Here is a 13,517-nt window from a genome sequence, read left to right on the forward strand (position 1 = left end):
ACATAACTACCTTGTCTTCCTTTTTAGCTCATCTTCAAGGGCCATAAAACAATTTTGTGAACAGAGCTAATCAGTGTAGAATAAATATCCTTTATTGCCCCCTTTAATCACAGCTTCACATTGGACCCGATTTATCATGTGCCCATACCCTCACATCGTTTATAGTATTAAGAAAACAATTCATATTCATCTTTAAAAACACAGATAGTAAAGTAGAAAATGATTCATATTCTTAAAATACAGATATAACCTCCTTTCCAATTTTGGTACATAATCTTTTGGCCTGTTTTTATTATTTATTTTTTAAAAATTCATCACCCTGTGTTCCCTGACATGTATTTTCTTCTTATTTAATACAAGAATTGAATGATACTATGCATACTAATTTGTAATTTTTTTTATTTAATCATATATTTGGGTATCTTTCCATGCTCAGCAAAAATCTAGTTTGTACTTTTTATGGCTGCTTGGTAGTCCAAGCTACACATTGTACTAATTCCCTGTTGTTTGATATTCATATCTTTAGTTGTTTTTCACTAACATGAATGCCATAATATTTAACATTCCCAAACATGTACTCTTGTGTACTTCCCCTATCCTCTGGATATATTAATTGAAGTAGACATTTATGCTAAATAAGACCCACATTTTCAAAGTACATATTATACAAAAAGGCACATCCAGAATTGTACTATTTTGTACTTCACACCTTCAACAGACCTTGATCCTAGCAACTTTTTCACTTCTGCCAATCTGACATGCAAAATAATTTTAATCACTGTTGTTTTACAGTCCCCTCATCCCCTCCCCTTAGTAATCATAAGTTGAGTGGTAAATATTTTTCATGTTTATCTATCATCATTACATGTCTACAAAGTCTTTAATTGCTATCCTTTGCCTTTGTCTATTTTGCTCTAGGCATATTTGCTCTTTACATATTGATTCTTAATAATTGTTTATGTTTGTGAAAGTAGCTCTTTGTCTTTTGTACACACATGAATTGTTATTCCAACTGTTTTAGATTTTCTACTTGTTTTTGATGTTTTGCTTCCTGCCAAAATTTTACATTTTTATATAAATAAATCAATTCTGTTTTTATTTTTAGTAAATTGCTTTGAGGATTTTGAATAAAAAAGTTTTATTTTATATTTTATGATTTTAGTTTATATTTTGAAATCTTTGGTCTACCTAGAATGTACTTTGTTGTAAGAAGTAAGAAAGGGATTTAACGACATCTTTCCCATAAATGATTAGTTAGTTACTCTAAAGATGATGATTGATAATTCACACAAAGTAAATATGATTGGCAATTGGGCATTATACCTATGCAAGTCTCCGTATGATTAAGGTTATATCTCTACCTAATCTCCAACATCTTTTATTTATTGTTAAAATATATTTGTCTCCATTTTCCCACCAACACTTTTCCCTGCCCAACCCACCTCCACCTCCCACCCTCAATGCTTCCCCACTTTGGCTTTGTCTATGGGTCCTTTATACATGTTCCTTGATTTGACCCTTCCCTGTCTTTTCCCCATGACCCCCCTCCTTCCTTCCCTCTCCTTACTATTGGTTTCTTTTTTCTTTCAATGTAGCTGGTTATATTTTTCTTGCTTATTTGTTTTGTTGATTAGTTTCCACTTATAGGTGAGATCATATGGTATTTGTCTTTCCTCACTGGCTTATTTCTCTTAGCATAATGCTCTCCAGTTCCATCCATGCAGTCATGAAGGGTAGTACCTCTTTCTTTCTTTCTACTGTGTAGCATTCCATTGTGTAAATGTACCACAGTGTTTTGAGCCACTCATTTATTGATGGACACTTAGGTTGCTTCCAACAATTGGCTATTGTAAATTGTGCTACTATGAACATTGGGGTGCATAGGTTCTTTTGAATTGGTGTTTTGAGGTTCTAAGGGTATAATCCCAGCAGCGGAATTGCAGGGTCAACAGGCAGTTCCATGTTTAGATTTTTGAGGAAATTCCAACCATTTTTCCACAGTTGCTGCACCAGTCTGCATTCCCATCAACAGTGGATTAGGGTTCCCTTTTCTCCAAAACCTCACCAGCACTTGTTTCTTGATTTGTTTATGATGGCCATTATAACAGGTGTGAAGTGGTATCCATTGTCATTTTAATTTGCATTTCTCTGATGGCTAGTGATGGTGAGCATCCTTTCATATGTCTCTGGGCTCTTTTTATGTCTCCCTTGGAGAAGAGTCTGTTCAGGACCTCTGCTTATTTTTAATTGAATTGTTTGTCACCTGGCGTGGAGTTACATGAGTTGTTTATATATTTTAGAGATAAAACCTCTGTCTGAAGAATCATTGGCAAATGTACTTTCCCATACATTTGGTTCCCTTTCCATTTTACTGATGTTTTCTTTAGCCATGCAGAAGCTTCTTATTTTGGAGTTCCGATTGTTTATTCTTTCCTTTATGGCCCTTGCTCTAGGGGACATATCAGTGAAAATATTGCTGCGGGGGATATCTGAGAGTTTCCTGCCAATGTTCTCCTCATGGACTTTTATGATGTTGAGACATATTTAAGCCTCTAATCCATCTTGAATTTGTTTTGCATGGTATAAGTGGGTGGCCGAATCTCAATTTTTTGTATGTACCTGTCCAGCTCTCTGAAAACCATTTGTTAAAGAGGCTATTTTTACTCCACTTTATGCTTCTGCCCCCTTTGTCAAAAATTAATTGACCATAGAGACATGGGTTTTTTCTGGGCTCTCTATTCTGTTCCATTGATATATGTGTCTGTTCTTATGCCAGTGCCAAGCTGTTTTGATTAGTGTCCTTGTAATGTAGTTTGATGTCAGGTTTTGTGATCCCTCCTACTTTGTTCTTCTTTCTCAAAATTACTGCAGATATTTGGGGTCATTTATGGTTCCACATAAGTTTTTGAAATGTTTGTTCTATATCTGTGAAATACATCATTGGTATTTTAATAGGGATTCCATTGAATCTATAAAATGTTTTGGGTGGTGTGGACATTTTGTGATGTTAATTCTTCCAGTCCATGAACATGGTATATGCTTCCATTTATTTCTGTCTTCCTTAATTTCTTTCTTCAGTGTTGTATAGTTTTCTGGGTATGGGTCTTTTACCTCCTTGGCTAAGTTTATTCTTAGATGCTTTATTTTTCTTATTGCTATAACCAAAGAGATTTTTTCCCCTGATTTCTGATTCTGATGTTTCATTGTTGGTGTACAAACATGCCTTCAATTTCTGAATATTGCCTTTGTAACCCTCTATTTTGCCAAATTTATTTATTATATTGAGTAGTTTTTTTTTTTTTTGCGGAGTCTGTGGGGATTTCCATATACACTAATCATGTCATCTGCAAACAATGATAGTTTTACTTCCTCCTATCCAATTTTGGTGCCTTTTATTTCTTTTTCTTGTCTGATCTCTGTGTCTAGGACTTCACATACTATGTTGAATAGAAATGGTGAAAGCGGACATCCTTGTCTTGTTCCTGATCTTAGTGGGAAATCTTTTAGTTTGTGCCTGTTAAGTATGATGTTGGCTATACGCTTTTCATATATGGCCTTTATTATGTTGAAGTATGTCCCCTTTATTCCCACTTTGTTGAGTGTTTCTATCATAAATGGATACTGTACCTTATCAAATGCTTTTTCCACATCTATTGGTATGATCATGTGATCTCGGTCTTTCCTTTTGTTTATGTGATTTATTACGTTTATTGATTTGTGAATATTGAACCATCCTTGCATCCCTGGGATGAATCCCACTTAGTCACGGTGGATGACTTTTTAATGTATTGCTGGGTGTGGTTTACCAATTTTTGTTGAGGGTTTAACATCTATGTTCATCAGCAATATTGGCCTATAGTGTTTTTTTGTTGTTGTTGTTTCTTTCTCTGATTTGGGGATTTGGATGTTGCTGGCCTCATAAAAAGAGTTTGGGAGACTTCCCTCTTCTTGGATATGTTTGGAATAGTCTGAGAAAGACAGGGGTTAGCTCTCCCTTAAATGTTTTGTGAAGCCCTCCTGTGAAATTGTCCAGTCCAGGGCTTTTGTGTGCCAGGAGTTTTTTGATTACTGCTTCAATGTAACCAGCAGTAATTGGTCAATTCGGGCTTTCTGCTGCTTCTTCATCCAGTGTTGGAAGGTTATTTTTTTCTAGAAATTTGTGCATTTCATCAGGGTTTTCAAATTTCTTGGCATATAATTGTTCATAGTAATTTCTTACAATCCTTTGTATTTCTGTGGTATCAGTTGTTATTTCTTTTTCATTTCTGATAGTATTTATTTGGGTCCTCTCTCTTTTTCTCTTGATGAGTCTCCTTAAAAGCTTGTAAATTTTGTTTATCTTTTCAAAGAACCAGCTCCTGGATTGATTGATCCTTTGAATTGTTATTTTAGTCTCTATGTCATTCAGTTCTGCTGTGACCTTAATTATTTCCTTTCTTCCACTTGTTCTGTGCTTTGTTTGTTGTTGTTTCTCCAGTTCTTGAAGATGTAGGGTTAGGTCATTTATTTGAAATATTTTTACCTTTTTAAGGTAGGCCTGTGTTTCTATGAACTTCCCTCTCAGGACTGCCTTCACTGTGTCCCTTAGGTTTTGGACTGCTGTGTGTTCGTTTTCATTTTTTTTGTGTGTCCTACCATGTGGTCTATCTTTGAAAATGTTCGATGTGCATTTGAAAAGAATGTGTATTTTGCTTCTTTGGTATGAAAGGTTCTTTATAAGTCAGTTAAGTCCATATGATCTAATGCATCGTTCAGTTCCACACTATCCTTGTTAATGTCTTGTTTGAAAGATCTATCCATTTTTGACAGTGGCTGTTAAAATCCTTCACTATCATTGTGTTGCTGTCTTTATCTTTCTTGATGTCCTCCAAGATTTTCCTTATATATTGGGATGCTCCTATGTTTTGTGCATATAGATTTACAATGCATATTTCTTCTTGATGGATTCATTCTTTGAGTATTATGAAGTGTCCTTCTGGGTCTCTTTTTATGGCTTTCATTTTGAAATCTATTTTGTCTGGTATAAGTATTGCTAACCTTGATTTTTTCCCTGTACATTTGCTTCTAATATTTTTTTCCATCCTTTTAATTTCAGTCTGTGTAGGTCCTTTGTTCTGAAATGGGTCTCTTGTAGACAGCATGTGTGTGGCTTGTGTTTTCTTATCCATTCAACTATCCTATGTCTTTTGGTTGGGGCATTTAATCCATTTACTTTTAACATGATTATTGATAGATACTTATTCATTTTTTCCCTTTTTACTTATGATCCTCTCTTTCTCACTCTTTTTCTTCATGTTCTTAAAGTAGTCCCTTTAGCATATCTTGTAGTATTGGTCTGGTGGAGGTGTATTTTTTTAGCCTTATTTTCTCTGTGAAACTCTGTATTTCACCTTCTATTTTAATTGAATTGCTAGGTAGAGTAGTCTTGCCTGCAGGCCCTTGCTTTTCATGACTTGGAATATTTCTTGCCATTCCCTCTGGCTTGTAGTGTTTTTTTTGGGAAGTCAGCTGCTTGCTGGATCAGGAATCCCTTATGTGTTGTTACATCTTTCTCCCTTGCTGCCTTTAGGATTCTCTCTATGTGTTTGATATTTGCCATTTTAGTTATGATGTTTCTTGGAGTGGGCTTCATTGGGTTCCTCTTGAAAGGAATTATCTGTTCTTCCTGGACTTGTGTGACTTTTTCTCTCTTCCCATTAGGGATGTTTTCCATCATTACTTCATTAAACTGGTTTTCTATCCCTTGTTCCTCTTCTTCTTCTGGTATCCCTATTTTACAGATATTTTTACATTTTAGATTGTCCTGCATTTCCCTGAATGCCTTTTCATGCTTTTTGAGTCTTTTTTTCATTTTCTTGCTCTTTCTGGGTGTTTTTTTCTCTATTGTCATCCAGCTCACTGATTCTGTCCTCCTTAATCTAGCCTGTTTTTGATTCCTTCTCCTGTGTTTTTCAATTCAGAAATTTTATTCTTCATTTTCTATTGCCTCGTTGATAGTTTCTATGTGTCTTTTCATGCTGATATATTTTGCAATACACTTCTCATAGTTTCCCTTTGTTTTTGGTAATTCTCTTTGCGCTTCCTGAGCTTCCTTAGAACCGCTGTTTTGAACTCAGTATCTGGTTGTTTAATTGCCTCTATTTCATTTAGTTCTCTTTCTGGGGATTCCTCCCATCCCTTCGATTGAGGGGTATTTTTTTGTCTTCCCATTATTTGTGAGAATTTTTTTTTTTTGGTTCTGCTTCTTAATTTTTTTTTTTTTGACTTCCTGACTTTGTGGTGTGAATACCTATTGTAGGAGGCTGCTATGTTTTTTTCTTTCTTTTTGGATCTACCTCTGATGATGTCAGCCTTTGACCCCATCTGACCTTATGCTGTCTTTAAGAGACTTTCAGTAATCTACTGTTTGTGTCTGTCTCCTTCAGTTGTTAATCTAGTCATTCAGCCCTCCACAGTCAGGCTTAGGCACCACAGGGCAGGCCAGAGTCCCTCCTATGTGAGGGGTTATTGTGTCCTTTCATGATGCTGCTGCTTAGGAGAGTAGTTTGCCTGACCAAGATGGCTGCTGTCATATGGGGGAGGAGTCAGCACCTGGATCCCCATGGCTACTCTCTCAATTCTCTCTCCAATGCCTCCTTCTCCCGACTCTCCTCAAGCATCTCTAGACCACACTGTGCCCCCATTAGTCAGGGATCTACTATCTGTTGTTGCCCCTCTGTACTCAGCAGTCAGGCTTAAACACCACGGGGCCAGGGCAGAATCCCTACTTGGGGCGGGTTTATTGTGTTCTCTCATACTACTGCCACTCAGGAGAGTGGTCTTCCTGGGCAAGATGGCTGCTGCCATATGAAGATGAGTTAGCACTGGCGTCACACTGGCTACTCTCTCAGTCCTTTCCCAAAAGCCTCCTTCCCCAGTCTTTCCTCTGGCGGCTCCAGTGTACTCTGCCTCCGACTTTGCTGGAGACCTGGGTAAGTGACTGCCAATACAAATTTATGGGTTGGCCCTTTAAATGGCTCTTTATATCTACAGCTGCCTATCTTTGGCAGAGAGCAACCCTGCCGCTTTTCAGAGCTGGTTGTTATCTGTGTACTTTTTGGGCTCTCGTGCTGTAGGCTTGAGATCCCTGCTTATGGTTTAGACCACGCTATTCTCAGGGGGATCCAACTGGCTCTTTTCAATATTCTTCTGGTGCTGATGCAATGGGCGCCCGCCTGCCTTTTAGAGTCTACCGCACTCTTTACCAGTTAGGTTGTGCTAAAGCTGATTCCTCTGTCTGTCTGAGTTTATAAGGTTCCTCTCTTGCTATTGTTTCCATTATTTGCTTCAGGTGATTTTTCCACAATTTAGTTGTAATTCCAGATTGGTTTTTGGAGGAAGTCAGTGTGATATCCATTAATTCCTCCACCATCTGAAGTCCTCCAACATCTTCTATAACCTAAGTTCATTTACTCTAACAAACCTTATTCTTAGGTTTCTCTAACATGCACCATCTGCTCTTGTGATACAGGACTCCTTAGGATCCCCACACCCATCCCTACCTTTCTTTTCTTATTCCTTCTTCAGTTTTCTTGATTTATTTTACCTCCAACCAATCCTAGAACATTTCCCTATATCCCTACATATCCAAAACATTTACCTTAATTACTTCAGCCCATATTGATTTCTTCTTTCCCAAATACTTAACAGTATTTCTCTGCATTTATGTCCCAATGTACTAAATGCTAGTTCTTATACATTCATTGTTTGCTAATTTTTATTTCATTAACTTTTCTTTTTCAAGTAGGTAGTAAGCTCCTTTAAGGCATGGATTTTACCTAATGCTGTTTTAATAGTTTTTGGTATTATTTCTGAGACAAATCATCACAGTGTTACTGATGTATTGCATGATCCCATTTTATTATTAGCATAGATACCAACTTGTTTATTAAAGAATCTCTCCTGTCAACTTTAGATGGTGTTTCTCCTTTGTATAATATTTTTTTCTGAACTCATGTATTTTTCAAATACAAAGTAAGCAAAAGATTTCTTAAAACAATGTATAAGATGCTTTCTTTCATGAATTCTTAGTAGATCCATATAAAATTATTTTTCCTATGTAGGGACTTGTGTGTGTGGTGAATGTTCTTGCCATGATGTTGACCCAACTGGAGACTGGGGAGATATTCATGGAGACACCTGTGAGTGTGATGAAAGGGACTGTAGAGCTGTCTATGACAGATATTCTGATGACTTCTGTTCAGGTAAGTGCTCTCAGAATTCTAATTTTAAATAAGAAATATTCATTTTTCAATTTTGAAGATTCATTTTGATTTTCACAGAAACTGTAAAGGAACTGCATGTGTATTCTAAAACATTGGATATCCACAGTGCTCCTATTATTAGTCACTTAGGAACCTTTAAGGGAATTCACACATTGGGCAAAGACTAGAAATAAAAATGCACTCTCTCTGTTAAAGTTAGCCTAATTCCTCACCAAGGAGAACCATTAGTTCCAGATATCTATTGCTCAGCTCTGAGCATACAAAATAGCCAATCTGATGACCATGAACAGGATAGATACTATTATGACAAGCATTATTAATATATTACAAAACTTAGGATAATGCCATTCTCATGGATATTTTAATGTATTAATTCTTTGGTGTAATTTATATACTAAAATTATTCCACAACTTAGTCTAAAATTGAAAATCAATTAGTGGATTCAAAATTTTATTTCATAAGTATTTATGGAAAAAATAGTAGTTGCAAGGGTCTGTACTGCATCTGGGCTACTGGGTCCAGCAGTGAAGGAGACAAATATGATTCTTGATGTTATAGAGCTTGCGATCTAAATATATGGAAATATGTGACCTACCAGAATTGTTAATGGTTCAAAGGGGAAAAAGATTGATCTCAAAAGTGACATTAAGCAAAAACAGATTTATGGATTTTCAACCCTGTTATGTTTGATAATCCAGAAGGCAGAGGCATATGCACATACATCTCTTTAAGCTTGACTGCTTGATTGGCATACATAGAAAGATAGGAAACTCCACTGGTCTCCTGAAAGTTTGCCAGCAAAGAGATAAAAGAGCTTCCCTATTTCATTATCATTATGCAATGGCAAAGACTTCTCTGCCCTGTCCAGGGGAACCTGTTGCTTCAACTTCCCACTGCAGAAGGGTTTCCCTCTTTTGATTAGCCCTCATGTTCAGAAGGATTTCTTAAACATTTTGTGAACCCTGTTCTCTTGAGGAGATGATGCCTTTTTCAGATATTTATATTATTTATTATCAGGAATGTTCTTTATTATCATAGTTATAAGAATAGCATAGAACTTTATTTTATTGTAAAGGCAATGGATAGTTTGTGATGGTTTTAAGCAGTAGAGTGTTATAGTCACAGGTTTCAAGTCTGGTTGTCTGGGTAAATGTTGGTGCCATTTACTAAAATGGAAAATATAGAAGGAAGTTGCCAATTTTTTTCTATATATATAGATCATAAACAACAAACAGCAACCCCAAATTGGTAGTTTTTTCACCTATTGAGTATGTGGGTATAAACTCAAAAGGACCAGGACTGAACATGAGAATTTAGTCATAAGCACAGAGTTGGTAATAAAAACTACACTGGGGTTCAGAGAATGCCATTTAAGAATGCCATTTTAAGATTGTGAGATAAAACATGAATTCAGAAAATTTAAAATAGGAAAATAATAGAGATAATCAATCAGGTTACATATAACAATAATAAATGTGTGGTTTTCTGATATGCCTTTTTTTATTTTAGCATAGGGTTCATTCTTCCTTGTTAAACCCATGATCTTGATCTTGATCCTGATTTAGGAATGAGGTTGAAAAATTTAAAATAACTATACTATAATGATAATTCAGGATCATGTGAACTGGTCTATCCCATTGTGAGGGACTAGGACCATGAGGTGAAGATGAACATTGGCTCTTCAGTTGATAATCCATCCTTTTATAAGCTCACACTTCCTGCTGCATGCTATTTAGGCTTTGGATTACTAGTATAGGTTGGGAGGGTGAATGTTATTAAGAAGGACTCCTTGGAATCTGAAATTTTGCACTTCATTTATTCCCTCCCTTCCTTCTACCCTAGTTTTCTCTTCCTCTCTTTTTCATTTTTCCCTATCCAATGAGATTTAAAACAAGAAAGTTAAGCAACTGGGGTTTCTCATTGGAGGTGTTTAGAAGAGAATGATTAACTCTTTATATGTGGTCCCCATGCTGTAGGTGTAGAAAGTGGGGATAGGCAAAAGTGATGAGGTAATAGGCTATAGTTTGGACAATAAGACATATGATAATGAGACATAAAATTCATAATTGTGGTTTCATTTTTTGTTTGTTGAGTGAATTGAATATGGCTAGTTCTCCACAATCTGTCTCCCATGCTTAAGATGAGGAATTTAGGAAAGAGGAAACATTTACAGTGATCTGACTTTGAAGGACACTTACCAAGTACATTCACACACCTCATTCCGTTTTATGTTCACACTAACTCAGGGTGGGAGGCATGATTATCTATAGTTTAACGGAAGAGGAAAGAGGTTCGAAGAAATTAAATAACTTGAGAAAGTTCACACTGCCTTTGTATCATCTAAAAACACATAGAGTTTAATAAATCATATAATTTAATCTCCAAGTGATACAAATAAAATTATTGAACCCCTTTATTTGCGTAAGGAAGAAGTGTCCTCTTGATACTCAAAATTCTTATAAAACTAAGCTTCTCTGAACATCATTATGACCTTGGGCAAGCATCATTATCAGTCATATTACTGTATTCTTACTAAATCTGTACAATTTTATATATTATGCTTAGTGAGTTATTAGTCTTCACATTGTCCTAATTGCCTGTTTAATTGTACTGTAAGAAGAGTATCGTGTGCCTGATTATTGAGTATGTCAATAGTTTCGTTTTATGATAAAGAAGTAACCCAGCTACATTGATATTCTCTAGTGATTTCTGCAAGGCTGAAGTGTAATAAGGTTTAGATGAAATTCAGCTTTATTTTTAGCTCCCATTTGTACCATCTTGAGAGTATTTATTTAAACACTTATTCAAATCCAAAGGAAATCTCCTGAAGGATTAGTTTAACTTGGCTCTTTTAATTGACATTCTCATTTTATTAATTCATTCTCATTTTGTCCATTCATCTATTTAATAATGCACTTAAGTGTAGATATTTTGTGCCTACTCCATAATGGGCCTGGAAGATATACATATTTTAAAACTCAACCCCTGCTTTCAAATAAGTTTATTTGTTTTTTATTCATGTCTGTAGTTCATCACCCACATGGGTGTGTGTGTGTGTGTATATTTATTAATACACAAACATGATTCATACACAGACACACATACCCACATACATGTGCATGCACAAATACCCCAAAGACGATACAATTGACAAAATTTGGGTGTGGCTAAAATGACCAGGACATGACCAGTTATCCTGAAGTATACAAACTACTTTGTTACTTCAGTTCTATGAGTTGCTCCACTGAATTTACTTTCTGATTCTGAAATAACTTTTTAATTTCTTATGGCTGCTTACTATTCTGGTCTATTTCTCAAAATCCCATAATTGGAAACTATGCTGCAGTTTGACCTTAAACTCTATTTTATAGCTTGTTCTGCCTACTAAAATAGCTAAAATATAAGGTTATTCCTGGCTTCAAGTACCATTAGTTTGGAAAATGGAATCATTTGATAGAATCATATTATATGAGGAAATTTATCATTGTGGATTACTGAAGCATTAAGGATGGAAACTGTAGGAAATTATTTAAGTATGTTCAGTTTGCATTGTCTTGAAGGGAAATCAATATATTCAGTATAATTTAAAAAAAATTACAAGTACTGGTTAGATCTAATTTATTTTTCCAAACTTTTCCCTATTCATAGTCTTTATATTACTTTGTATGAAGCTACTTGTAAATATCAGATTCTAATTTATGAGCATTTTTTGGTCATTTTAAAACAAAGGAACATCCCTTATAGCAGGAGTGTTTGGGAAGAATGAAACTGCATTTGTTTTGGATTGATATATCTGAGTTTAGATAGCTCAACTCAAAGGAACACAATGATTGCAAAGAAAAAATAAGTTTTGGAGTCAACAGCTTTTACTGTAATGGTTTGAGAGCCTTGATAGTTCTACCCACCCAACATGGCCATGATGTCATTTGATATCTAGTCTTGTGCCAACTCCCTGCCCATATGGTACAGACTGAGCTGTGATCCCATTTACATATCATCAACATCATGTTGTTCTTCCATTGTGTGTATATGTCTTTAATGTATGCTTATAGATATTTTGAAAGCAATTCTCTAATATGCATTCTCCTCACATTTGATATCAAGAATGAATAACAACAATCTGTATCTTTCATCTCTACTTTGTTATCTTCTGCCTACAGAGTTTAAAGGAACACTTATTAGAAGCAATGAAATTAACTCCTGCAGGACCAATATATATATTTGACAAAATAGCAAGGAAGCATTAAATTTCAGGTCAGGGTGGTCAAATTTTCTTTTTCTGGTTCTTTCACTTTTAAAGATAAAAGTCCAATGAGATAAGGCTCAGAAAGGTGAACAAGTGACACATTTAGATCAAGTATGCAGGAATCCTAATTTCTCTTATGGTCTTTTCACTATTTGTTTATAAAATACCCTGACAGAGTATGTTATGGCAGTCTAAAGGATTTTGATGCTAAGTAGATTTTATCTTTTCTAAACTCTTCTTTGTATGTCAAAATCATGCATTTTCATCTTCATTTTATCCTTCCTCTCTTTCTGGCATAACTTTTGTACTAGAATTGAGACAGTAGGAACTCAAGAAGAAAAATTGTAGTTTCATTTTAAGATTCCCTGTTTTGTATGAAAAGCTCAATACCTACTTCAGTATCTGATATCAATTCCTTGCATTTCTAAGTTATTGCCTAATTACATTAACTTTGTAGGAAGGGTACAGTTTCATTTAAATTGAGATCCATAACATTTGAAAATATATTTGACAGCATGTGACTTGGAGTAATTAAAAGAGGTAGGGTAAAATTTTTCATTAGTGTGAAAGCAAAACTTATGTTTATGTTTTCACTTGTCAATTAATCTCTAATAAACGGATTAGATGATAGAAGCAAAGGCAAAAACAATAGAGAAAATGTTTAAATAATTCTAGTTATATTCATTGAGATATTTGATTCAAGTATTTCTAATTTCCCAAAACAATAAAACCTTCATATAATTCTCCATGACACTATCTTATTATTAAACTTGTTGCCATATGCTGTTCACTGACTCTTGGAAATTTTATTTATTATGGATGATTTACTTAGGCCATTCATATTTTAATAACCCTTCTTTTCTCAGCTTGAATTTGTTCAATTGATGTCATGTCAACTTTTGAGGGTAAAGTGTAGAAGACTCATAACTGGATGATTTGAGAAGGAGCAGTGGTCATTCCAAACTAGACAGTATTCTCCCTCTCTGGTTCTATCCTATTTAGAGGC

The 13,517-nt window shown here is 35.2% G+C and overlaps 1 protein-coding gene across 1 annotated transcript in view; it reads left to right on the top strand.

Annotated features, from left to right (window-relative positions):
• The window catches only part of ITGBL1 (integrin subunit beta like 1), a 254,481-nt gene that overhangs the window by 123,209 nt on the left and 117,755 nt on the right, over nucleotides 1-13,517 (top strand). The window contains exon 5 of the mRNA XM_054574359.1: nucleotides 8,103-8,243. Coding sequence (XP_054430334.1) covers nucleotides 8,103-8,243 — 141 coding nt within the window. The remainder of the gene's footprint in view (nucleotides 1-8,102; nucleotides 8,244-13,517) is intronic.

Source organism: Pteronotus mesoamericanus, unplaced genomic scaffold (assembly GCF_021234165.1).
Source record: "Pteronotus mesoamericanus isolate MK-2021 breed Mesoamerican mustached bat unplaced genomic scaffold, CSHL_Meso_final contig_26, whole genome shotgun sequence".
In the NCBI taxonomy this organism is placed as follows: domain Eukaryota; kingdom Metazoa; phylum Chordata; class Mammalia; order Chiroptera; family Mormoopidae; genus Pteronotus; species Pteronotus mesoamericanus.